Source organism: Microcaecilia unicolor, chromosome 10, assembly GCF_901765095.1.
Source record: "Microcaecilia unicolor chromosome 10, aMicUni1.1, whole genome shotgun sequence".
Taxonomy (NCBI): domain Eukaryota; kingdom Metazoa; phylum Chordata; class Amphibia; order Gymnophiona; family Siphonopidae; genus Microcaecilia; species Microcaecilia unicolor.
Window position 1 is genome coordinate 195,947,111 of NC_044040.1, and position 27,730 is coordinate 195,974,840.

Sequence of the window (27,730 nt, forward strand, 5' to 3'; positions counted from 1 at the left end):
GCACTGATTGACTTGTTAACTAATTAAGTTGTATATGCAAATCCAGAATAGAACTGGATTTGCATGCACAACTTAAGTAGGGCTATACAGAATCCAGGGGTTACTGCATAACTGTGAGAGGGACATAGACATGGATGGAGCATAGGTGGGCCATGGGCATGGCACCAAGTGATGTGTGCAACTTATAAAATACTTTCAGCCGCATGCATTACATGGCGCATTTAGACGCACCAACTTATACAAGCCATTGACTTGTAAGTGGGCATGCCTAAATTTCAGCACACCAATGCAGCTTTGCACTAGTATTTTATAACAGCTTAGAGCGCACCTAAGTGCCTTTATAAAAATGGCATTAAGTATACCCTATTCTGGTGCCTACATCTTGGAGCCAAGTTATAAAATTACTCCCGTAAGATGCAATTCTATAACGTGGCACTTTGATGCTGCATACTGAGTTCCAATTCTATAGCGGATTCGTATTTATTTTTATTTATTTATTTGCTGCATTTGTATCCCACATTTCCCCACCTCTTTGCAGGCTCAATGTGGCTTATATTATGCCGCAATGACAGCTGTCATTAATGGCAAGAGAATAATAGAGTATTGTTACAATTAAGGTACATTAGTTGTCAAGGGAATTGGGAGTAAAGAAATAGAACGTATCAAATAAGCATAATGTAATACAAAGTATAGTGTAAATAATAACAATATGATTAAAGTAATCAAATTATGTCAAGATTCTGTTATAGAATACTAGAGTTATGTCAGCATGTACACTCCTACATTTAGGCACACCCACTTACATCACATCTATGGCAGTCATAAGCTGGAGCAGTGGCGTTCCTAGGGGGGGGGGGCGCCGCGCGCGCGCACGCGCCTGTCCGTCGTTCGTTCCATGCTCCCTCTGCCCCGGAACAGGTTACATCCTGTTCCGGGGCAGAGCGGGAGCATGGAACGAACGACGGACAGGCACGCGCGGCGCACCCCCCCCCCCCCCCCAGCGGTGTACACCCAGGGGGGGTTCTTTCGTGGGAGGTGTCCTTTCGCCGGGGGGGGGGGGGTCACGCTGCATCCGGGGGGGCAGGGTGCATCGGCGATCCGCCCCGGGTGTCAGCCCCCCTAGGAACGCCACTGAGCTGGAGCACCAAAATGCACTTTGCATTGCCTGCAACTTATAATATTCTTCAAGTTGTACATCTAAGTAGAAGACATACCCATGTCCCATATATGCTCCACTCATGTATATGCCCCCCTTGCAGTTATGCACTATAACGCTCACATGCCCCCTTAGAGAACAGCATGTAGTGCACTTGCTCGCATAAATGCCAATCAAGGAACCACTTATGCGCATAAGGAGTGTGTAACTGCATGCATCCAGTTATATAATTGCCCTACCAGTGTGTACTCGTTTGCAAACAGTGCACATTCTTGACATTTGTTCTGGACCAGAAAAAAAAATGCAACAAATGTTTGGGCTGCCCATCTTTACCAGAATTCAATGTCTAGTCATACAATATAGGAGATGACAGGCTATAAATTATTGAAGGTTACAATTGCATGTTTCCTTGTTATTACTCACCTAGACTCCCCTCCTAACTGATAATTCCTCTCTGTTTTCTTATCTTTGCTCCTCTGAGCTTTTATTGTTAACTGTTTAGCTGCTGTATGGAGATCGGTGGTATAGCAAATAAAATAAATAAATAAATGAATGAATGTTTTACTTTCTAGGACCTTTGTTGAAACTATAAATTTTGATAAGTCTGGTGATACCTCACAGTACTACACGCTAACCTCAATGGTTACTTCAGCTCAGTTATGTTACAACTGTGATACTAGACAGATGAGTTTGCTGTTGATTATGCTAAGTGCCAATGTTAGTACATAGGTCTGATCACTCACTAGATAACATGTATTACCACATTAACTAAGAATCTCTGTCCCATAGCAATATAAGAAATTAAGCATCTCTATATATAAAACGCACCTCCAACGTTCTAATGAAACCTCAAGCCGGAAACTTGAAGTGGCATAGATATCCGGTTTGCCCATGAGTGTCTGCCCCGCCCTCACGTCACAACGTAATGACGTCAAGGACGGAGCACTGACACTCGAGTGGCGAAACGGACAAGGCACAGGTGCGGAGGCAGAGCAACAAAAAAAAAAGTGTCCCGACAAAACCAGCGTCGCGAACAAAAGAACCAGGGTATCACCGTTTGACGGACCAAGCCAGCCACAACGTGCGAGGGAGGGAGGGAGGCAGGCAGGCAGCCTGAACGTCGGAGGGTGGGTGGGAGGGAGGGACACAGCTAGCCAGCCAACCTCTCAAGTGGCGAAACGCACAAGGCACAGGCGCAGAGGCGGAGCAACAAACAAAAACAGAGCATCCCCACAAAAAAAGCGTCGCAAACAAAAGAAGAAACGGGGTATCAGCGTTTCACGGAGCGAGCCAGGAACAACGTGGGAGGGAGGGAGGCAGGCAGCCTGAACGTCGGAGGGTGGGAGGGAGGGACACAGGTAGCCAGCCAGCCTGAATGTTGGAGCCAGGGAGCCAGCCTGAACGACGGTGGGAGGGAGCCAGCCTGACCGTGGGAGGGAGGGTGGGAACCTGAACGTGGGTGGGAGGAAGGGAGGGAGGAAGGAAGGGGGGGGGGCATGACCATGACAGGTGGAGGTAGGGGAGGCCACGATCCTGAAGCTGGGAGGGGGGAGCGGAGGAAAAACTGGAGGGGGACGGGAAAAGGGGAAGGAAGACAGGGGGGGAGGGGGGGCCCCTGCCATACACTCTCAGTCTTTCTCACACACACACACTCTCACACAGTCACACACTCGCGCATTCACTCTGTCTCTCTCTCTCACACAGTCACTCTCACACACACTCTCTCAAACATACACACTCAGAGGCACACCTTGCTAGCACCTGTTTCATTTGTTTCAGAAACGGGCCTTTTTTACTAGTAGAGAATAAAATAGTAGAGAATGGAAGAAAAAGCCAAATTGTCCCATCCAGTTTACCCAGTTATTCCTGTCCATGCTGCCAAGGATACATCCCAGCTGCAGTTGTACTTTCTTAGTGTCCTCATCTAGAAAGTGCGTACCTGTTGGCTGTACAATAAGGGACGGTTTAGATTAATAGATCTGATGTTTTTGTTTTGATGTAGGACTGTAGACAATCCTATCAAACTTGCTGTATCCTGAAAAGAAATAAGCTGATTGATTAAATGCATTAAGGCAAATAACTTATCAAAAGAAATAAATAAGCCCTGTGCAATGAAGTTGCAGGGTTAAAGCTATTAAACTGAAAAAAAAAAGCAGAATCACATTCTATAATTTTTGAATAAAGTAGTTGATTTTTGAATCTAATCATTTAAGGCTAGATTCAATAAATGGGGCTCAAAATCTGTCGCTGAAAAGAAATCCGTGCTGAATGGTATTCTGTAACGTGTTTTCTGGGATTGGCGCCCTTTATAGACTAGCTTGTAGCGTTGAGATCTGTGCCCAAGTTACACCAACTGAAACTAGGTATAAATCCTGGCCCACAAGCTGGATTAAGATCCGCACTATTCTATAATACTGCGTGCATTTTAAGGGAATGCCTCTGTCCTGCACCTGCCCCTCCCATGGCTATGCCCACTTTGCAGATCCATGTAGAAACACTTAGGTGCTATTCTATAAATGGGCACATAAGTGTGTTTTCGCACAAATCTGCCCTTTTTCCGCACCTTTAGATCGCTTTTCCACACCAAATAGCACCTAATGTTCGGTGCCACATACAGAATTCCCCCTTTATTGTTTCAAATTTAAAAAAAAAGAGGTTTGCTAATCTGATCAAATGCAAACAATGTGAAGAAAATAAAACCTTGGACTGTAACTGTGAATATAACAGTTTCTTCTAGAAATATTATGGCAAAGTATATGTTTATTATTATTATGTTTTATACCACCTATCTGTAGTTACAGTCAAAGTGGTTTACATATACTATTTTTGCCGGTACGTTTCTATCTCTAATGGGTTCACAATCTAAGGTTATTTGTATCTGGGGCAAAGGAGGGTTAAGCAACTTGCCCAGGGTCACAAGGAGCTGCACGCAGCAGCTCAATATTAGTCCAGGGGGTTCTAACAAAAGGTGGATTATCAACTTTAAAAAATAAACACGTAAGAAGCATGCTTGTTGATGTGGGGTAGGTCTGGTGTGGGATTTGCACTGTGACCTGATCTTGTAATAATGTCTACAAGGATAATAAATCTAAACCTTTAATCTATTGGTTTGTTCAAATCATGAACAGTGGAGAGGATGTTTGTATGTGGGCTTTGCAAGAGGACATGAAAAATGTTTGGGGGGGGGGGGGGGGTACGGGGCATTCTTTCATATTGTACTGATATGGTGCCAGTGGAGACGGAGGAGAATGAAGCTTTCTTTCCTACAGTGCTGAGGTTTCATAACCAGCTTAAAGTATTCTGTTTTTAATTTAGCATTTGGCAAATTTTGGGGCCCTTTTACTAAGGTGTGCTAAAAAGTGACCAGCGCTATCCTCACGTGTAGCCTCCCTTTTCCTCCACTTCATTTAAGTCTTCCTATGTTGCCAGCACCTCCTTTGGTATTTTTCAGATCTGGGAGTCAACTTTTGCGTGATATCTCTGTGCCTTAGCCATTATCTCAAATTATAGCATCTTAAGATTACTGGTGCTCAGATGACCACCTACTGGATATTAGAAATGCTTCCTCCATTCATATGTTAGAGGTCTACTATTGCCCCCTTCCATCATGGGTTCCATTACCATTGATGTAAGAAGAGTTCATTGAAAGGGAGTCCAAAATACTCCCACTTCTAACTAAATCCACAGAAGGGATATGCCACCACCAATACCTTCCCCTTCATTCCCACATTTTAGATGCTTTTCACCAAAGTGAAGTGTTATATACCACTCCAAAATCAAAGTATTCCAACACTTTTTTTTTTTTGCAAAGTTTATTTAAATTTATAAAACACAACAAATACGTAAATGAAATAACTACCAATTGGCATTCATAGAAAATATTAAAGTACTAATATCCCTCCATCAAATACACAAGACTCCCCAACCCTCTAACACCCCCATTGAAAACCCCCCCAAATAAAACTACACCAAGGTTCCCCCCACCTACAGCCCCCACAGGGCTACAGGAGCAAAGGCAGCAAAGCCTAATTTGGTGGTGAAGATGTATCAGACTGCAAAGTCCATGTTGATACAAGTCCCATATTTTATGATAGGAAAGTATTCCAACTCTGTAACACAAACTGGGATTCAAAAGACTGGCAATTTCACTTTACTGCAAATAACAGATTTTTATTTAGTTTTACTTACTAGGTCGCAGTCTCCAAGATCCAACTCCTCAAGGGTGAAGTTAATTTGCAGCATAGATGCAAAACACATCCCACCTATATTTCCAATTTTGTTTCCAGTCATTTTTAGACACTTTAGGGATTCGTTCTTCTATGCAAGGAAAATAAAATGGTTAAGTAGTCCACAATTTGAGCCATCCCTATTTGGCAGGGGGATTTCAGATTCAGATACCCTGTCTGTTAGGGCCAGTCTAGCCTATGGCGCACTCAAAAGCCAAGACAGAGGGTAGATAACTGCCACTATTCTGCCAGCTCCTGCCATCCAATCAATGATGCTGATATTATTTTCAGTTCGGAAGAATATATTATACCAGGGAGAATCAATAAAGAAGAAAAGGTTCTACTGTTCTGATGTTATTAAATTCACTGACTCACCCTCAAAGCATTATGGACAGGATTCTATATTTGGCGCTGAAAAAATCAGCATGGATGGAAAATGCAGCTATGCATATTCTATAAACTGCGCCTAAAGTTAGGCACGGTTTATAGAATACATGTAGCGCCATCCACATGGCTAAAATTTAGACGCCGCCATTTACAGCAATGAAATGCTTATGTAAATGCCCACACCTAACTTTAGGCATAGAATGGGTTATTCTATAACACTGCGAGTAAATTTTAGGAATGCCCATAACCCGCACATGCTCCTTCGATGGCCCCACCCACTTTTGAGATCAACACAGTAGAATTTACATGGACTACTCTATAGAATACACTTAGAGCCAAATTCTATAAATGGCACCTTAAAAATCGGCACAAAAAAAACATGTGCTTAGCGTGATTCTATAAACTGAGCCTAAAGTTAGGCCTAGTTTATAGAATATGCTCACTTACCATTCTTGCAACTAAAATTTAGGCACACCATTTAGGCCAACTAAAACCAGGCATAAAAACCTGCGCCTAACCTGTGAAGATTGGGTGTATTCCATAATAGTGCTCATGCGGAAAATGAGGGAAAGCCCATTCAATTCCTATGGGCTTCCTCTCATTTGCTGTGTGGGAATCGCTAGTGTGGCCCATTCCACGCCCATGGCCACACCCCCTTTTTGGCTGTGCGCATTAGAATTTACGCATACCACATTGTAGAATACGCCTAGAAAGTTGCACGCGCAAATTCTAATTAAAGCCAATTAGTGCTGCAAATTGGTTAAGTACCAATTATAGGCGCTGATTGGTTTGCTAATCAATTAAGTTGTGTGCCAAATTAGTGTGCACAACTTAAGGTGCCCTTTAAAGAATTTGGGGAGTAACAAGTAGTGCACATAAATTCTAATCAGTGCTGATAATTGCTTGTTAACATCCAATTATCAGCACTGATTGGCTTGTTAACCAATTGAGTTGCACGCAAAAATCAAAATACGCCCAGATTTATGCATGCAACTCTAGTTGCACTATATAGAATTTGCAGGTATATGTCTGTAGATTAGATTGCCCATTTCATTTACTGCACAAAGCTCATTTTAAAAGGAAGGAGGTCCCAATTTACAAAGGTTACTCATAATTTTTATTTCTTCTTCCTTCCCAGCTGTTTATTTTTGTCACTTTTTCAAAAATAGATTTTTGCATCATGTGATACAACTTATTCCGCTGTTAATTAACTTCCTACCGCCCCTCATTTGTTTCCCCTGTTGTTGCCCCCCCCCCCCAGATGTTCCTTCTTCTCTGTTCCGCCCTTGCCTTTGTTTGATGCTCATTCTTTATAAACATTGTTAGCCACATAGTGTTCTGTCCTCCGACAGCCTCGCACTAGTTTATAACGTGATCCTAAAATGTGTGTAATGCCTTTACTGTTATTCTCAGTCATTGCTGCAGTTTCCCCACTGGAAAAATACATGAGCAATGCACTGTGGGTAATGTAGTTCACAGGCAGTGCAACCACACTTGTTTGGCTGTGTAAGAACTGCTATCACTGGTTGTGAGGCTGCTCAGACCTTCTCTCTCTCCCTCTCTCTCTGCCAAGCTTGGCTCTTTTGTCTTCCTGCTCAGTCTTACTATTCTGTCCACAGAGGTCAGCCAGGTATGACCTTTCCCTCCTATCTCTAGGACTACCCCTTGCTATCCGATAGCAGGCTCTGTCCCCATTGGTCTCTATCTGCTCCTCCCTGTGTGAAGCCCCAACACTTCTTTGTCCTTTCAGCCACGAGGGGCTTCTTCCTCCATTACAGCCAGGGACATGGAGCCAACACCATCACGCTCCAGACAGCTCTGTCCTGATCAAACTCCCTGTAACGAACCTGGATTTTTTACCCTGTAAATATCTTCTTCCAAATGAGATATCGCACATTGCAGTCACCCAGCTTTGGACTATTTCTACCTGTTCAACTACTTTCCCCTCCCCCTGCAATACAACTACCTCTCTTCAGATCTCCACCTCCCACAGCCTCCAGATTAAGAAGTCTCTGTATCCTGAACATCTATCTGTGAGTAAATTATCTGTGATTTATTCAATAAAAGAGACTTTATAAAATAATAGAGACTTCAGGTGATTGCTGCGCCAGGGTTATGCTCCATGATATTGGGGCTTCTAATTACCAAGCTTCAAGAGTCATGACACATAGAGCCTGCTATGTTGGGAATATGTGGGATATAAATGTTCTAAATAAATAAATATATGTGCCTAGTAATATTTAATAGTGCACTCATGATGTCACAAAACCAAGTAATCACCATCTATTGTCTATAAGAAGATAAAATCTTCAATTTAAAGTGGTATATTTTATCAGCCTCTTTCTTTTGTCCCTCATAATCCAGATCTGATCATGACCTATCCTAACCTTACACTCCCATCTTAAACAGAAAAATGAAAGGATGAGAATGATCTGAAACTGAACTATCCCAGGTTCTTTATTCATGGTTCTAAAAATTGTTCTTCTTAACAGCTAAATTATTTCTAGATTTAAACTGTGAATCAGAATCCATAAGGAATGCTATATCGAGGAACCTATTCTACCTCATTATCCTTATTTAAAAAAAAAAAACAACTCCAAACACACCTTGATATCTTGTGCCTGTATATTATATATTTTCAGATTCCAAAAGGATGTTCTCATTGGCACACTGCACGTGTTGAAATGAGCACCAGCAGTGAAATCTGAGAGACTGATATCACTTCCATCATCCTATAGCATAGGATGTGCAAAACTAACCCATTTGAAGACATTACCCTGACAAAAATACAGAAGATTTCCTTCTGAACCGTGGCTCTTATTTGAGAAGGCAGACAATAGATTCAATGAGCACTAGTGGGTCATTTATCCACTTATGACCCACTTATGAAGGAGTGGCCTAGTGGTTAGGGTGGTGGACTTTGGTCCTGAGGAACTGAGTTCAATTCCCACTTCAGGCACAGGCAGCTCCTTGTGACTCTGGGCAAGTCACTTAACCCTCCATTGCCCCGTGTAAGCCGCATTGAGCCTGCCATGAGTGGGAAAGCGCGGGGTACAAATGTAACAAAAATAAAATAGATACTATTGGAGATTCTACATGGAATGTTGCTACTATTGGAGATTCTACATGGAATTTTGCTATTCCACTAGCAACATTCCATGTAGAAGGCTGCGCAGGCTTCTGTTTCTGTGAGTCTGACGTCCTGCACGTATGTGCAGGACGTCAGACTCACAGAAGCAGAAGCCTGCGCGGCCACATTGGTGATCTGCAAGGGCCGACTTCTACATGGAATGTTGCTAGTGGAAAGCAGCAACATTCCATGTAGAATCTCAAATAGTAGCAACAGTGGAGGAGTGGCCTAGTGGTTAGGGTGGTGGACTTTGGTCCTGAGGAACTGAGTTAGATTCCCACTTCAGGCACAGGCAGCTCCTTGTGACTCTGGGCAAGTCACTTAACCCTCCATTGCCCCAAGTAAGCCGCATTGAGCCTGCCATGAGTGGGAAAGCGCGGGGTACAAATGTAACAAAAATAAATAAATTCCGTGTAGGTATGGGGAAATGGTTTAGGTTATTTTTCCTTTTGCTCTTTTGGGCTCCCATCAGTTTTGTGGGGGGCACTCAAGTAAGAAACCTTTATTCGTGACTATCCTGAGATTGTTTCCACTAATTTTTTTGTTAGTCCCTCCCAGCTCATCTAGTCCAGTCAATGCACCAGAGTTCATTCCAGAACTGTTTTTTCCTTAATCCTGGTCAGTGGTATCTCTGTGGCTTGGTGATTCTGACTCTGTCTTTCCAAAGGCGGTGAACTGGCTGGCCCAGGAACAGACAATCTGAATTTGGAATAAAATCCAGGATTCCCCACATGACAGTGCGCAGCACTGCCAGTGGGCTAGCTCCTTTATCTGTTTTAATATACATTCATGAATACTTACATGCAATGCATTAGCCAGAAATTCTGCACCCTTTGTACCAATATCATTACACATTAAATTTAGGTAACGCAGAGCTGGAGCTTCCTGCAATATAAAGAACAAAATCATTAAGAATATATTTTTGTAACTAGTTCACTAATATGGAGAACTCTCTTGAAGTAAGGCACACAAACTCCATGAATAAGTAAAGGAAGTACATCTACCACCAGTGGCGTTCCTAGGGGGGCTGACACCCGGGGCGGATCGCCGATGCGCCCCGCCCCCCGGATGCAGCGCCCCCCCCCCCGGAACAGCGCGACGCCCCCCCCCGGCGAAAGAACCCCCCGGGTGCACGCCGCTGGGGGGGGTGCCGCTCGCCTGCCGGCTCTTCGTTTTCAAGCTCCCTCTGCCCCGGAACAGGAAGTAACCTGTTCCGGGGCAAAGGGAGCATGAAAACGAAGAGCCGACAGGCGCGCGGCACTCCCCCCCCCCAGCGGCGTGCACCCGGGGCGGACCGCCCCCACCGCCCCCCCTTGGTACGCTACTTTCTACCACACTGTTCTTTTCCTTTACCACCATATTAGTGCTAGGATTTTAAAACCATTCTATAAAGTTGAACTTGGGTTTCTAGCTTGAAAATGTACAGCTGTGAAGCTTTCCATACAAATCTTCTAGAATGGTGCACCTTAAGGACAGGCTCCTCCTTAACCAGGGTGAAACCAGGCTGCCCGCCACTACCCTTCAAAAAACAGAGAAAGCAGCTTTTAAACTAGAATCTGGGCAAAGACAAAACTCACACGTGGTTCAGACGAAGACAGCTTCAAAAAATACTGGCAAAACGCAGAAGTTAAAATATCCCAATAGAGAGGTTATGATAAAAGCTGAAGTAGCCCATGAATATTTAAAGAGAGAACTGACAACCTTGTCAACTGCTACATTGATTGTAAATACAAATAAAAAAAAATCTTTATGTAACCCAGGATTCACCCCTTTCGAGCTAGCTCTGGTCTGAGCCGGGTTACAGGGAGAACAATTCTCTTGATGCTCGATTCGCTCTCCAATCATCCACGAGCTTGGGAGTGGGTCAATGGTCTGGAATACCGATCCGGGGTGTTGGGAGTACAACAGGAATGTCAGGAGGATGTCCTTTCTCTTCGCCCGGGGACACACGCTCGCACCCTTTCCAATAATCACACTGCATTCCCGTAGTTTTGTTTAAATGCAAACCAACTTTACTGGAACTTCTGTAACTGGCACATGAACAAATCAAATGCTTTAGATATTTACACTTCCATTCACCCACAGGTGGGATGAGCTTATCCACTCTGCTTCACTCTCCAACTGGTTCCACTCTGTACATATTTACACAGACTCCTGTCCTTTACCTATCCTTTTGTGATAGGGATAAATTCAAGGCTACTCCTGTTACTCTTGACCAGTGGTGTTACTAGGGGGGCTGACACCCGGGGCGGATCGCTGATGCGCCTCCCCCCCCCGGTGCAGCGCGACCCCCTCACCCCCGGTGAAAGGACACCCCCCCACCCCGGCGAAAGAACTCCCCCCCCGGGTGCACGCCGCTGGGGGGGGGGGGGGTGCCACGCGCCGGTCAGTTTCGTTCGTTTCCATGCTCCCTCTGCCCCGGAACAGGTTACTTCCTGTTCCAGGGCAGAGGAAGCATGGAAACGAACGAAGCTGACCGGAGCGCAGCACCCCCCCCCCCCCCAGCGGCGTGCACCCGGGGCAGACCGCCCCCACTGCCCCCCCCCCTTGGTACGCCACTGCTCTTGACACCAAACTGACTCTTTCAGACACAGACACTTTAAGCTGTCCTTCTTCCAACAGTGTACCTCACAGGGCTGCACTCCAGCCTTGGGCAGGCTCCCCCTGTCCACTATATCTTTTTTGAGATACAGCAACTAGAACTGAACACAATGCTCAAGGTGCAGTCGCACTGTGGAGCGATACAGAGATATTATAGTATTTTCGGTCTTATTCACCATCCCTTTCCTAATCATTCCTAGCATCCTGTTTGCTTTTTTGGCTGCCGCCGCACACTGAACAGAAGATTTCAGCGTATTATCTACAACGACACCAAAATCTTTTTCTTGAGTGCTGACCCCTCAAGGTGGACCCTAGCATCAGGTAACTACGATTCCATTATAAAAAGGCATTAACTTAGGAGCACAGTTCAAGGGACCCAATCTAGTGAAATGCCTTCCAGGATTCTCAGCTACCAGAAATCCCAACCAAATATAGAATGTGATCAAAGAAGGAAGTAACGATTCTAATACTGATATTGTAATCCACTTGGGGACAAATGACCTAGCCAACAATAGCAAGCTTAGTTCACAGACAGCATTCAAGAAGCTAGGAGAGGGACTCAAACCTTTGGTTAAGACTGCAACATTTTCTGCAGTTATTCCTACATATGGAAAGGGAAACAGAGGGGTTCAATAAATGGCTTGAAGCTTGGAGTAAAGAAGGTTTCAAATACACAGGAGGATGGGGCAGTACATGGCAAAATTCACAGGCTGTAATGTAATGATGGACTACATCTTTCTGTGGTGATAAAAAAATCTTTGGGTAGAAATTCAGACGGTATGTTTCTAGACATTTAAACTAGAGGGTGGGGGTGACAATAAGAAGAAATAGAATTCAGAAAGTCACCCCCAGAAAACAAATGAGCAGTGGCGTTAGTAACCATCTAAATGCAAGTAATAACTCATGGAAAGCAATGAGCACAAATGCTCGTTGCCTATGTAAAAAGGTTCAAGATTTACAAGCCCTAAAATGATAGCGGGGATGGGACGACTTCCCTATGAAGAAAGACTAAGGAGGCTAGGGCTATACAGCTTGGAGAAGAGACGGCTGAGGGGAGACATGATAGAGGTGTATAAAATAATGAGTGGAGTGGAACAGGTGGATGTGAAGCTTCTGTTCACGCTTTCCAAAAATACTAGGACTAGGGGGCATGCGATGAAACTACAGTGTAGTAAATTTAAAACATATCGGAGAAAATTTTTCTTCACCCAACGTGTAATTAAACTCTGGAATTCGTTGCCGGAGAAAGTAGTGAAGGCGGTTAGCTTAGCAGAGTTTAAAAAGGGGTTGGACGGTTTCCTAAAGGACAAGTCCATAAACCGCTACTAAACGGACTTGGAAAACTCCAAAATTCCAGGAATAACATGTATAGAATGTTTGTACGTTTGGGAAGCTTGCCAGGTGCCCTTGGCCTGGATTGGCCGCTGTCGTGGACAGGATGCTGGGCTCGATGGACCCTTGGTCTTTTCCCAGTATGGCATTACTTATGTACTTATGAAGAAGACTTGGATGTTGTTGCTATTACAGAGACATCATTCAATGACTCTCATGAATGGGATGCAACGATACCAGGTTATAATCTTTTTAGGAAGGGCAGGAAGGGCCGAAAAGGTAGAGGAGTAGCACTGTATATGAAAAATAATATCAGAGCAGCTGGTCCTCCTGACATGCCAGGACAGCAATAGGGCACCCTAGGGGGCACTGCAGTGCACTTCATAAACAGCTCCCAGGTGCACATCTCACCATTGCTCCTTACCTTTTGTGCTGAGCCCCCCAAAAACCACCCAAAACCCACTACCCCCCCCCCCACAACTGTACACCACTACCATAGCCCTTACAGATGAAGGGGGCACCTCTATGTGGGTACAGTGGGTTTCTGGTGAGTTTTGGAGGGCTCACAGTTTCCTCCACAAGTGTAACAGGTAGGGGGAGGTAGGAGCCTGGGTCCACCTGTCTGCAGTGCACTGCACCCAATACTGCACTACTCCAGGGACCTGCATGCTGTTCTAATGGACCTGAGTCTAACATCTGAGGCTGGCACAGAGGTTGGTAAGTAATGTTTTTTTAATCACATTTTTGGGGGGTGGGAGGGGGTTAGTGACCACTGGGGGAATAAGAGGAGACCATTCCTGATTCCCTCCAGTGGCCATCTGGTTATTTAGGGCACTTTTTTGTGCCTTATTCATAATAAAAACAGGTCCAGCTCAAAACGTCTAAGGTTTAGTCCTGGACAGTTTTGTTTTGTTCCATTATGGATGAAAAATGTCTAAGTCTTAGGAGCACCCAAGTTCTGCCCTGAACACGCCCCTGGCACTCCCCCTTGAGATTTGGATGCACTTCTGCCAGACTTCAGAGAAAAACATCTAAAAATAGGTTCCGAAAATACTGATTTGTACGTTCTTGTGAGAAAAACGTCCAAATGCAGACTTATGCCACTTTTTGGACGGTTTTTTCTCTTTTGAAAATGAGCCCGATAGTGAAATTATAAACAGTTCAGAGAAGGGCAACAAAAATGATAAAGAGGAAAGAACACATCCCTTAGGATGAAAAGCTAAACAGATTAGGGCTCTTCACCTTAGAGAAAAGACTGAGACGGAGTATGATAGAAGTTATAAACTCATTAGTGAGGTATAATCAAACATATAAACGGCGAGTGACCGTACTCACTCGCAAATGCGCAGTAGAGACTTCCCTCTCTGCCCCGCCCCCGCTTCAATAAGTGATGATGGGGGCGGGACAGAGAGGGAAGTCTCTACTGGCATGCTGGAGACGTCGGAACCGCTCCCCTCCCCCGGAGTCGCCGCCACCGCCCCTCCATCTGGCCGAGCACTGTGAACTTACATCAGCACGCAGCAGCAGGCACATCAGCAAAGCTGCCATCGGCCTTCCTTCTCTGCCTTTGTCCCGCCCTCGCTGACGTTACGTCACACGAGGGTGGGACACAGGCAGAGAAGGAAGCCCGCCCCGACGGCAGCTTTGCTGATGTGCCTGCTGCTGCGTGCTGATGTAAGTTTACAGTGCTGCTCGGGCTGGGTGGAGGGGCGGCGGCGGCGACTCCGGGGGGGGACTCGGAAACCCCCCCATTCTAAAAGTAGCCCGTTTTCACGGGCTCAACGGCTAGTAGTTAAATAAGGCATAACTGTTTAACCATCCCAACAGTATAAAAACAGGAAGACACTCCATGAAACTAAAACCAGTAGATTGAAAGCATTTTTTTTTCAGACAACGCATAATTAAGCTGTAGAATCTGTTGTCAAAGGATGTGGTCATGGCAACTAACATAGTGAGATTCAAAAGAGGTGTTCCTGGAGGAAAATCCCATAAAAGTTATTAGCCAGATAGACTTGGAAGAGTAATTGATTATCCTTGAAAATGAGCTATGAGTATTAGATCTATGTTTTGGGACCTGCTAGGTAGGAGCAGCAGAACATCTTTTTGGTTGAATGGGTCAAACAAACCAATCCCCAGCCCTTCCTCCAAGCTCTCTAGGTGCTGATGCCATGGTGGACAAAATATTGGTCGAACAATGGTGCCAGTGACCCACCCCCATCCTTCTGGGTATTTTTGACCCTGACTGGCCACTGTCAAGAGGCAGGACGCTAGGCATGATGAGCCTTGATCTGACTCAGCATGGCTTTTCTTATGTTTCTTAACTTGGGCTTTCTGAACATTATTTTTAAAACACTTATTTTCACTGCTGTTCAGTGGTGTAGGAAGGGGGGGGGGCGGTGGGGCGGTCCACCCCAGGTGCACGTGCTGGGGGGGTGTCGGCTCGCTGGTTCCATGCTCTTTCTGCCCCGGAACAGGTTACTTCCTGTTCCGGGGCAGAGAAAGCAGGGAAGCAGCAGAGCCGACGCAGCTCCCAGTGACGTGCACTGGGGGCGGATCGGCCTTCCCGCCTGCCCCCCGCTGAAAGGTAGGGTGCGTTTTGAGGGGGGGCGCTCCGGAGGGGGGGGCACCATGCCCTGCACCCGGGGGGGTGCGCAGCGGTGACCCGCCCCGGGTGTCAGGCACCCTCGCTACGACACTGCTGCTGTTGCATCTACACACACGTCTTTATTATTCAAAAGCAACATACCTGAATTAATCTTCCAACATACTCCGCTCCTTTATCCGTTAATCTGTTATACCTAAGATCCAGACCTGAAGAACACAGATTGTAATATAAACATTGTGAGACTATGCATATTTTACATGTTTTTGTACTCTGTGAAAGAGATGGTTAAAATGAACTACTTCATTCCAAAGTTCTTTCTTTTTTTTTTTAATTATTTATTTACATTTTCCAACACATCACCACTTAAAGTGAATATGCAATCGGCAAGTTCTTTTTTTTTTTTTTTAATAATATCTTTATTAGATCTGAAAGTAGTACAAAGCAGGCTCCAAATACAATGCAGCAAAACTATCCCAACATCTGTGACTATAGAACACCCACAGCAGTGCTCTAATGCCCTAAAAACACAGTTATAAAGAATTTAGGGGTCCTTTTACAAAGGCACGCTAGCGTTTTTAGCGCATGCTAAATGCTACAGACGCCCATATATTCCTATGGGTGTCTCTAGGGTTTAAAGGATCCTGTTTACTAAGGTGCGCTAGCATTTTTAGCATGTGCTACAAATTAGCATGCACTAACCATGTAGATGCCCACAGGAATATTATGGGCATCTACAAGGTTAGCACACACTAATGAGTAGCGTGCACTAAAAACGCTAAAGCGCCTTTAGCACGGCTTAGTAAACAGGGCCCAAAGTTTACTATGGTGTTATGTTTTTTTATTTCAGGTTTGTATTTACTCTCTATTCATATTAGCCACTCTTCCCTCAAAGCAGACCTCCATGAGTAAGTCACTTAATTAAGATATTTAACATAGCAACACCGTGAATGTCGGCAGATAAAAACCTTGCAGAGGATGGATTTGGATTACAAATAGTGGTGTTACATGATTGGAATGGAGTAACGTGGATTTGATGGTATATATTTCTGAACAGTATTGGTGTGGATTAAGGACGCTGTAATGAAGAAGGAAATAACAGCAGACTACCTCTACCAAAGCTAAGTGCTGTTTGAGAAAGTTTCTTTTTTCCCCCCCCTTGAGAAAGTATTATTTTGATATAAACAGAGGGGATTTGGCAATTTAGGACTTGTTTGAATACACCTCCGTAGCACTACTAACTGGAGTGTTAGAGCGACATTATTGGAGATGGACTATGAGAGAACGGTTAATGTAATGTGAAGTTTAATTTTTAGAGCACTGGGTGTTTGCTCACTTAAGAAAATTGAAAATCACAGGAGTATATCTATGATTGAGAAGCTTAGCCACCCTTAGAGGTATAAATCGCTTTGGCGTTTCCTCGCTTGGGTGAGTCTTTATTCTGAGATTACTCCAAAAAAAATCAATAAAATTTTTTATGTAACTGAGCCTTCTACTACTATTTGAATTTTATCATTCCTGTTCTCTCATTAGTCACTCTCTAATTGGACCCTGGTTTTTCAGCTTTATTTTATGTTATTTTACCAGTGGTTTATTTTGGGATTTTGAGTTTTTTGGCAGATAAAAACCAACACTGTCCGTCCAGTCTGTCCAACAAGGAGGCCAGAGTTGTATCTGGCACTCTGCACGGGTTCCTTTTCTTCATGAATAAACACGGCTATACTTCATCTATATCTCTCCCTACCAATTCTGGGGCATAGACCATAGAAGTCTGTCCAGCACTAGTCCTACTTCCCAAATACTGGAGTTGCACTTGAAACCCGTGCTAGCCTTAATCCTGTTTTTGCCATTTATAAGACCCGGACCATAGAAGCTGTAGAAGTCTGCCCAGCATTGGTCTTACTTTCCAACTTCTGAAGCTGCTGTAAAAGCTCACTCCAGCTCAGATTTTGGGTGGGCCTAGGCAAGAAGTGGGTGGGCATCAAGTGTTCCCCCCTTCACTCACCACCAAAAAAAAATCTCAGCTGGTGGGAAAACGCTTCTTTCCACCTTAGCAGTCTGCAGCAGGCATGCGCTGAAAACTGAGCATGCGCAGGTGCCAGTATTGTGGAGAGCAGCATTTTCATTACCATCAGGGGGAAGTCTTTAGCTGGCGGAGCTTGGGATCCCCACCAGCTACCGCTAAACGTGTGCTACTGTTGGGTGGGCCTGAGCCTTAATTGGATGGGCCCCGGCCCACCCCAGCCCACCTGTGGCTACGCCACTGCTCCAGCTATGAGGTCATTTAAATTTTGCTTTAATTGGATTCCATCTTTTTTCCACACAGATAATCTCTAAGTTTATCAAAATATTACTTACTTGATCTTTCTCACACCTTTTTCTGTAGTAGCTCAAGGTGAGTTACATTCAGGTACACTAGGTATTTCCTTGTCCTTGGAGGTCTCACAATCTAATTTTGTACTTGAGGCAATGGAGGGCTAAGTGACTTGCTCAATATTACAAGAAGCAGCAGTGGGATTTGAAACAGGGCACCCTTGCATGTCTAACCCACTAAGCTACTTCTCCATGACTTATCTTTTGATTTCTCAGAAAACAAAATTCTTAGATAATACCTTTCCACTATCTAATTTCAGTTCCCAAAAGAAACATTTGCAACTTTGCATTCACATAAGTTCCACATTCCTGTACACCTTTAACAACACTAATATATAATACAAATTTGTTTTATAGTATATCTTTCATGGAAAATTTTCCCAAGCCAGAACGGTGCCTCAGGTGGTAAGTATTGTGCACTACTATGCAGAATATTAAGCCTCCCACTCTGTATTCACAGCATCTAGGAGGGAAGCAGTCAAGATTATTGTTTAAGAGTGAAATCTAGAGGCCAGATTTCGGGCTCATGATTGCAGGACTCCAGAAGGAGCCCTGGTGCATAGCTCCCAGTGGTAGACTGTCAGTGAAATAACCCGACTAGATGTCTCATGAGGAGGGGCATATAAAATAGGAGGAAAAAAATCCTTGATTAGTTGCAAATGAAGTCTCGTGGTGCCAGATTCCAGCCCAGGGTCTAATTGAGCTGGAAGAATATAAATGAAGCTGCAGGATGAAAAAACAGTGTCCCAAGTATCATACACTAGTAGGGAAATCTATGATAAAATTGCAGGTACAATAACAAGACCTCATCCTGGTGTGATTCGAAATAATGGCTAAGTCAGAGAGATGTTACACATAAGCCAACTCCTAGTTGTACTTAAAGGATGTATTCTCTCCTTCCTTCCATTTCCTAAACTCAGGCTCCATGTCTGCCTTGTCAGCATCTCTAGGGAGCAATAAGATGGCACAAGGTAAGCTGGGCTTCCACTGTATGCCAGCATCTGATCCATGCTTGTGCAGTGAGGCTGCCAAATGAGAAACAGTAAAGTATAAAGTATAATTCATCACCACTCTTTAATAGAGCTGTAACAAGGAGGGAAAGAGGCTTGAGAAAGGATATTGAGAGATGCAAACTGTCATCGAGGCAGGTCATTCAGAATATACAGCATCTTAAGTAGAGGAGTTTGGTAGCCGTGTTAGTCCACTCTTAAGGTTATCAATAGAAATCAAACAAAATAAAACATGGAAAAGAAAATAAGATGATACCTTTTTTATTGGACATAACTTAATACATTTCTTGATTAGCTTTCGAAGGTTGAGGAAGAAGGGCAACCTTCGAAAGCTAATCAAGAAATGTATTAAGTTATGTCCAATAAAAAAGGTATCATCTTATTTTCTTTTCCATGTTTTATTTTGTTTGATTTCTATTGAGAATATACAGCAAAATACACAAATTTGCTACCAATTGTGAGTGGAATATTGAGAGTGCTGAAATGCAAGGAATGTAGCTAAGAGCACAGTGTCTAGCTCTGGCAGTTTCTGAGATAGGTTTCAATTAAGTGTGATAGATAAGCTCCTGAGGTCCCTCAGTGGCCATTTCTCAAATAGCCAGAGCACAATATTATGGCATCTATTTTTGCACGACACTGTGGGCAAAAAATAATAGCTTGCTTCAGCAAGACAGTGATATCTGTATTTTAACAGGAAGTTGAGTCTAGACAAAATGATTTAACCCAGTAGCTAACCACAAGCTTCACAGGAAGAACAAGGACCTGATTCTACTAATACTAACTATGTACCAGGAGACTCAGGAGCAATGCAAGTGCAAAGACTACATATAAAACCACAGCAACACGCTTGCTATGGACTCACAGGCAGAACTCTTCACCTAGGAGAAAAGATGACTAAAAGGGGTATGACAGAAAATGTTTAAATCATGAGTGAGGTGGAACTGTTAATCTTTCAAACACAAGAGCAAGAGGACAGTCCAGGAGCCTAATGAACAGCAGCTCGAAAAACATAAAGAAAGGTTTTGTTTCATTCAGTGCAAAGTTAAACTGTGGAATGTGTTGACATAGGATGGATGTAGTCAAATAGACTAGCATAGCAGTTCACAAAAAATTAATCCAGGTATACCTGGGAGACCTGCTGTTTATCCCTGAAATGAGCTATGAGAAACAGATCTACTTTTTGGGATCTGCTGGGTACTTGCAACTTGGACTGGCCCCTGTCAGATGCTGTAATTGATGGATCTTGGTCTGATTCAGCATGGCTTTTATTATCTTAACACTGGAGCCCAGAATTACACTATTTGGCAAAGCATCACTACTGAAGCCAACACCCTCTGCCAAAAACCACTGTGCAACAGGGAAGTAAATTTCAGACTTCTCTACAATAAAGATGCTTGCTGACTAGAAGGCTTCACAAAATCCACGAGAGAGGATGTCCAGCTATAACCTGTGATGTAATTTGGCTACTGGACATCTCAATTAGACTTCTGGTAAAATTATTCTAACTGGAGGAATCAGGGTAGCATATGTAAATACACATGATTAGTCACAGATGACAATATAGACATCTTGCCGTGGCTTTATAAGCCACAATAACCACATCTAATTCTAGGTAATTTCTAATTGGACACACTAAAAAATATATTACTTGATTTGTATTTGTAGGGTATTGAGGATGGTAATTGTCTGCAATAAAGGGACAAAGCGGGATGAAGTTCACAGGTAGGCAGGAATAAAGCCAGAAGGAAAATGGAAAAAGCTCAACAGACTGAGGGGAAAAGTTAGCCCTAACCTGCATTATTTGCCCCTTCACATGACTTAAAGAACACTGACTGCAGTGCAGTGCCCTACTGCAGCGATGATTAAGTCACCACTGGCTATATAGCAATGATACACAAAACATGTAAATACATGTAAATCATCTCATTACTATGTAAATACCATACCACGACTTGTGATGTGCAATGGGTGCACATCTGAAGCCACAGTATAGCCTTTAAATAACCTCAGCTATAGGTTTGGGATACTTGACTACCAAGAGCATCGGGCCACCAAGCTGCAGCCGATGCTTCCAAGCCATCACTTATAGGGAGGGGCCAGTACCTGGTAAATCTTTAGTTTCCCCTCAAAGAAAGAAACTACTGCAGCATCCTCCATCAAGCCTCCTCCTGAAGGAGGGCCTCACCTGAAGGTGCTCCCAAGGTGAGTCCCCACCCAAATGCCCCACCCCAAGTCAATTATTCCCCATCTCCCCCTGAAGGCTCTCTCCCCCCATTGGTACCTTAAAAAATCCCTGGGGTCTAGGGGAGAGGCAGGAGCAATCCCTGATTGTTCCTGCCCTCGCCAGCAGCAGAATCCAAAATTACTCCAGTGACCCCTAGCAGAAGCCCTTATATGGAGTCATGACCCCTAGCAGTAGTACCACGAGACTACTGCTAGGGATCACCAGTGTGGTACTGCAGGGGCATAGCCAGATGTGGTATTTTGGGTAGTCCTGAGCCCAAGTTGGGTAGGCACACAATTTTTCCTGCATCCCCCAACTCAATAAATACCTGAGCTGGCGGGAATCCTCAAGCCCTGCCAGCTGAGGAGGGCCTCTTCTATCAGCTTGAAAAATTCTGTATTCTGCAGCCTATGGCTATAACACTGCTGCCGCAATCCTGCCCTCCCCCACCCTCCTCCCCACATGCCCTGTAAAAATATGTAGACTACATTCAAGGCTGCACTGGTGCCAAGAGCTGAAAGAAAACAATACGCAGAGAACGGCTAACTGGGAAGGACCATTCCCTGAAAGAAGAAAGATTATGGAAGGAGGAGCACATATTGAGGTTAAAAAAACAAACCTAGCATACCCTATAAGACAGCTGCCCTCAATTCCGAAAACAGTTAAAGGATGATCGGAAGTTCCAAGACATTTGCTATGAGAGACGAAGCATAATGAAGGTAGATTTGAAACTCAACAAGGAAAAAGGCGTATAAAACTCAAAGCCATTACCACTCACCACAGGATGTTGGAAGGAAAGCGAAAGGTAGTACCTGAGGTAATGGAGGGTCAAGCGACCTGCCCAATATCACAAGCAGCCAGCATTGAGATAAGAACCCCGGTTCCCTGTTTGACAGTGCAGTAGTCCAAGCCAAAAGACTACTCCTCCAAATATAAGAATTGTAATATAGAAAATGTAATATTTACCATATCTCCCAAAAAGGTGAAATAATCAACCCAGTGGAACTAGATGTAGAGCAGAGATGCGGCAAGGCAGTACAATAAGGCAACCATAAAGAGAAGCAGGAAGGAGGAAGAAATGGCAGAATGCCCTGAGAAGGTTGCATGTACCCCATAGCAATCTGCTGGATGGACAGAATGCTGCACAATACTGGTAAAAGGGAAGAAAGCTTTGAACACTGCCAAACATTCTGTCGAAATGTTCAACCTATACAATTAGAAATCTCACTGAAAGTCTCTCCGCATGTTTTTTTTCCCCCCAAATGTTAATCTTCCACAACCCAGTCTTGAGCCTGTGACCTGGCCCTGCACTGACTATCCAGATTCAGTTGAGCTGTAAGCAGCTTAAAAACCACTGACCACTGTGGGCTGATTATTGATGTGACTAAATCTATTTAGGAGAGATGGAAAGAGTTCTTAGGGGCCTTTTTACAAAGCAGCGGTAAGCCCACTGTGGGCAATCCAGAACTACTGCCGGCCCGATGCAGGCGCCGGCAGTAGTTCCACCCCCGGGGTGCGGCCTTTCCGGCACTCGCGAAAATATTTAAAAAATATTTCCGCAGGCACAGCCATGGGAGAGTCAGGGGCAGATCAGAGGCATTCCCACAATTTATGCATGCTGTTATAGAATAAGGAGGATCCGCGCCTAATTTAGACGCGAGGATTTACACCAGGGTTTACTTGGAGTAAATCCCTGCATCTAAAGTTAGGCACCGATCCCGGTGTTAAGTGTATTCTCTAAATGGTGCCTAACTTTCAGCACCCTTTATAGAACAGCGCTTAGCACATTATTTTTTGGCAACAATTTGTTGGCACTATATATAGAACTAGTAAAAAAGGCCCGTTTCTGACACAAATGAAACGGGTGCTAGCAAGGTTTTCCTCGGAGTGTGTATGTTTGAGAGAGTGTATGTGAGAGCGACTGTGTGTGTGAGAGACAGTGAATGTGCGAGTGTGTGTGTGTGACAGAGAGAGAGTGAGATTGGGTGCGAGTGTGTCTGTGAGAGAGAGTGTGTGTGTGAGAATGAGAGTGTGTGCAAGTGCGTATGTGAGACACAGTGTGAGAGATAACATAGGCAGGCTGCACACTCTCGCGCCCCCTCCCTCGCTTTTCCCCTCAAGCACACACAAAACAGGCATGAGACAGATTTTTGGGAATAAATGGCCACAGCTTTATTGACAACACATTACACTGCCCCTAGGAAGCACCCGAGCCTTGGGTTGGACATTGCAGATGCTCCAGCCCTCCGCCATGCTTATCCAGCTAGAGAGCCAGCATCTCCGCCCACGCGACGGCCAGCCTTGACTCCGCCCTTAGCGTGGCCGCGCATCCGCCCGCTTGGGACTGGGCCCCAGACCATAGTCCCACCTGCCATGTATAACCAGCGAGGTGATTGGTCTGCCAGCCGTGAATGTTCTTGTCCCTTGCGTGAAGCGGGCAAGCCAGCTTGGGACTGCACCCCAGACCAGAGTCCCACCTGCCATGTGTAACCAGCGAGGTGATTGGTCTGCCAGCAGTGGGTGTTCCTGTCCCTTGCCTGAAGCGGGCAATCTTCCTTTTGCCTGTTGTTCCAGCACATCCCAGAGTTCCCAGGCTCGGGTGCCTCCGCTGCTGTGACATTGTACAGATTCTTTAAGCATCTGCCTGTGAAGAGACAACAGTAATCGTAGGCGAGCCTAAATTCCCTGCAGTGCAGTGATATACATATATGGCAAGGAAACAAAAGTGGGCACGTTCTGTAACAACTTCTATAACTCTACAACGACATGGAGAACTAACCATGCAACCTGACCTTCAAAGGGAACCTTAACAAATGTAATGGCAACGCAATGCCATTCTGTGGGCACATTCTGTATCAACTTCTAGACTCTACAATGACATGGAGAACTAACAATGCAACCTAACCTTATAAGGGAATCTTAAAAAATGTAATGGCAACACAATGCCATGGGGAATGAACCATGCAGCACAACAGACAGTGACAAAACATACAATAGATTCTCTTGTGAGCGGTCCCAATAGTTTGCGGTGGGTATCACAGCCAAACAGGAAAATTGCACTCTGCTAGAACCCCGCTCACCTTGTACTGCACCAGATGAGCCCAGTGGCCATTCCAAGAAACGTGAAGGGGAAGGGAGGGTGGGGAAAATTCCCACGCCGCTAACCGCCGACCAAGAGACTCCTCCTGTCTCGTCGGCGACTTTTAAGTGGTGCAAGAGGGCATCCCCCGAAGCCCCGCCCCCTTCCGGCCCGCCAGCCAATGACGGGCGAGGTTCTCCTCTACGTCATTCAGAGGGAAGCCGGAAGGGAAGGGTTGCTCGGTTCGGGGAGCTGCTGCGTGGCAGCCGCCATGTTATTGGCGGCTGCTCGGCATGCTCCTCGCCGGCCTTCTTTAACATAGGCAGGCTGCACACTCTCGCGCCCCCTCCCTCGCTTTTCCCCTCAAGCACACACAAAACAGGCATGAGACAGATTTTTGGGAATAAATGGCCACAGCTTTATTGACAACACATTACACTGCCCCTAGGAAGCACCCGAGCCTTGGGTTGGACATTGCAGATGCTCCAGCCCTCCGCCATGCTTATCCAGCTAGAGAGCCAGCATCTCCGCCCACGCGACGGCCAGCCTTGACTCCGCCCTTAGCGTGGCCGCGCATCCGCCCGCTTGGGACTGGGCCCCAGACCATAGTCCCACCTGCCATGTATAACCAGCGAGGTGATTGGTCTGCCAGCCGTGAATGTTCTTGTCCCTTGCGTGAAGCGGGCAAGCCAGCTTGGGACTGCACCCCAGACCAGAGTCCCACCTGCCATGTGTAACCAGCGAGGTGATTGGTCTGCCAGCAGTGGGTGTTCCTGTCCCTTGCCTGAAGCGGGCAATCTTCCTTTTGCCTGTTGTTCCAGCACATCCCAGAGTTCCCAGGCTCGGGTGCCTCCGCCACAACCCGGGGGACCTGAAATTCAGGGACCACGGGTCCCCCCCTTTTTCTCTCCTTCAGAAATGTCTCTCAAGGACCACCTGGAAGTCATTGAGGAGGAGGAAACCTGCGACTTCCCCGAGACGGCTAGCATCTTCGAGGAAGTATCCGAGAGTGAGCGGAGCAGCACACTGATGCCAGGTCCTCGCACCGCCAAGCTGCTCCACCCACATGCCAATCTGGCGATTGACCTTGGTTAAACCTCTGGACCACAACCTGGAAGCAGATCCATGTCCTCACGGGATGATGCCGGACCAGAGGATAGTGGTGAGTAAGCCCGGGACACTACACATGGTAATGGTGTGCCCTTTGCCTGCCTGATCCATCTTGGCCTGGCGATTCTCAGGCAGTCTACTTCCTGAGCTAGAGACGTCAGCCATCTGCAGGCCTATGGACTGCGCAGTAAGCTCGCCTATGTGCATAGCAACGAAGAAGACCGACAAGGTGGCTGCCCCGAACAATGCCGCTTCGTAGCCATCCTTGCATAATCTGCCAAGAGCAGACCCTAGGCGATGAAGGATCTCCTGCATCACGGGCCGCCTGGTGGCAAGAGACGCGGGGTGGCCCACGCCCACCCTCATAACAGAGTCCTGCTCTGGAAGCTTGCGTGAGGGTTGCCCCTTCCGCGGATCTTGACAACGAAGGAGAAACCCGCAAACGTGGGATGACCACATCCCTGGAGGTGACCCGCTCGAATTCGTCTGTGGAGTAGCGAGCAATGAAGCGCTCAGGAACCGCTCCCTCAGCCCACCCATGTCCTTAAAGGTAGCCACAAACTTGCTGAAAGGCACGCTGTTACGCACGCGGCGTGGATGGGCTAATGAGCTGTTGCTGAGTAGTTGCACGGTATTGAGACTAGAGGCCAAAGTTGCTCAGGGACTGTGGTTGGTTCCTTGTTCGCCGCGGGGGCAAGCTGTCAGAAGAGTGAAATGGAAAACGTGAGAGAGCATTAACTATGCGTTACCAACTCCATGTATGTGCTTCGCTCACGCGGTCAGATTAGGTTGCAAGCAGCGGAGCACAATAATAATGCCGGAGAATCGCTTCTTGCGGGCAACCGGCTGGTTGCTTATTTATGATCTCCCCCACGGCAGCGTTGCCTGACCACAGGATAACACTTCTGTTGTCTAGCACAGGACCCCAAACCTGAGCAGCCGTAACAATGTGGAATAACTCACGAAAGGTAATATTCTTGGTAAGTCCACTGTGCGTCCAGCCCGTAGGCTACCGGACAGCGAACCAGCCTTCGTTGTGGTAGGCTCCACACCCGGCAGACCCAGCGGCAGCTGTATATAGGCATGGGTCAGCGCTGGCAGTTGTAACTGATTGTATTAGGGGTCCTCCACTGGAGTACTGTATGATGCGAGGCCAGATGTGCATGTCCTGCCTAATGGGAAGCGTTATGCACGCGTGGTGGTGCTTGCGCGATATGCTCACCATGGCGGCAGCGAGCCTGCAGACAAACACTCTATCCATTGGGATAATCCTGCAAGGCAAGTTGAAGGAGCCAATGAGAGATTGCGTCCGGTAGAGTGAGGCGAATGGAGGACATTAAGGATCTTCCGCATCTGTACGTGCAACTTGTCCACTGGGAGTTAGGTCGTCCGGGTTGTAGAGTGTATCTCAATGCCCGAGAAGGTAATGACCGTACCAGGCCCCGTCGTGCTGTTGTTTGCGACCTGTACTCCGAACCCCTGTGCGACAGCGTGGAAGACCTCCATGCGGTCTCTACAGGCGCTGGAGTCGTGCTGGAGTCGTCCAGGCAGTGCACGATTGCTTTCACAATGGACCGTTGGGACACCACCCATGCTAGGATGCACTGAATACCAAATTGGTTGCAAAGACTGCGCATTTCATGGGCATGCATTCGTCACAATAGTAGTGGTTGTCATGTCAGAAACCGAACAGGGGGAAGCACAGCGGCCTTCAGTAGACCAGTTTGCGCGCAACCTGTATCATGCCTTGCGTATCAAACGTCGCAACAGGCTAGTTTAGGCAGTCCCCAGTTCTATAGGGAGATTGACTTCGGCAAAGAAGCCGAACTTCCCAGTCACACAGCCTTATGCAGGTGAACCGCAGTAGGTCAAGTGCAGCTCCTAAGCCACTCATGGTAGATTAGCAATACATCGCAGAGGGCAAATACAATCTAAAGCGACAAAATGCAGGCTGGTGTGTATGTCAATGAGACACATATCAGTAAAAATGGATGCGAAAGCAGAGGCAAAGGCAGAACTACGTTTTCAAGCGCAACAGGAGGGAATGGATCATACCTTGTAAAGGTCGGAGGGGGTGAATGTACCCTGTGTCATAGAGCAATCTCGCTGTATTTAAAGGATAAAGGACTAGGGAAAATTTAAACCGATGCCACCAATCATATGCCTCCCATCCAAGGGTAGGCCAAAGCTGCTCCTGCATAGCCTCTACTGGTCACTTCTGGCTTGTACGCCTCCTCCACCTATGAGCCTTGAGAATTACCTAGAACTCCCATAGATGTTAAGCTGTCTATCCTTGGGTAGGGAAATGTGGAGTGAAACAGTGGATTCAGGTAATAATGTGGATTCGGAGAAATACCGCAGTGATCATTGCAGCAATCGACATTTGCCTGACCTGCCCAATGCAGGTACCTCTGTGCATCGTGAGCCTTTGGGGCTGCTTGAGAAAGAATGAGCACGCATTAAAAGAAAGGGGAGAAAGGGTAGCAGCTGAGGCATAAAA

The 27,730-nt window shown here is 45.9% G+C and overlaps 1 protein-coding gene across 1 annotated transcript in view; it reads right to left on the bottom strand.

The window, feature by feature from the left end:
* LRRC34 (leucine rich repeat containing 34) overlaps window positions 1-27,730 on the bottom strand; it is a 61,347-nt gene that overhangs the window by 15,580 nt on the left and 18,037 nt on the right. The window contains exons 4-7 of the mRNA XM_030216531.1: window positions 15,579-15,643; window positions 9,701-9,784; window positions 5,345-5,473; window positions 3,096-3,191 (exon numbers count right to left, since the gene is read on the bottom strand). Of these exons, the coding sequence (XP_030072391.1) occupies window positions 3,096-3,191; window positions 5,345-5,473; window positions 9,701-9,784; window positions 15,579-15,643 (374 nt within the window). The remainder of the gene's footprint in view (window positions 1-3,095; window positions 3,192-5,344; window positions 5,474-9,700; window positions 9,785-15,578; window positions 15,644-27,730) is intronic.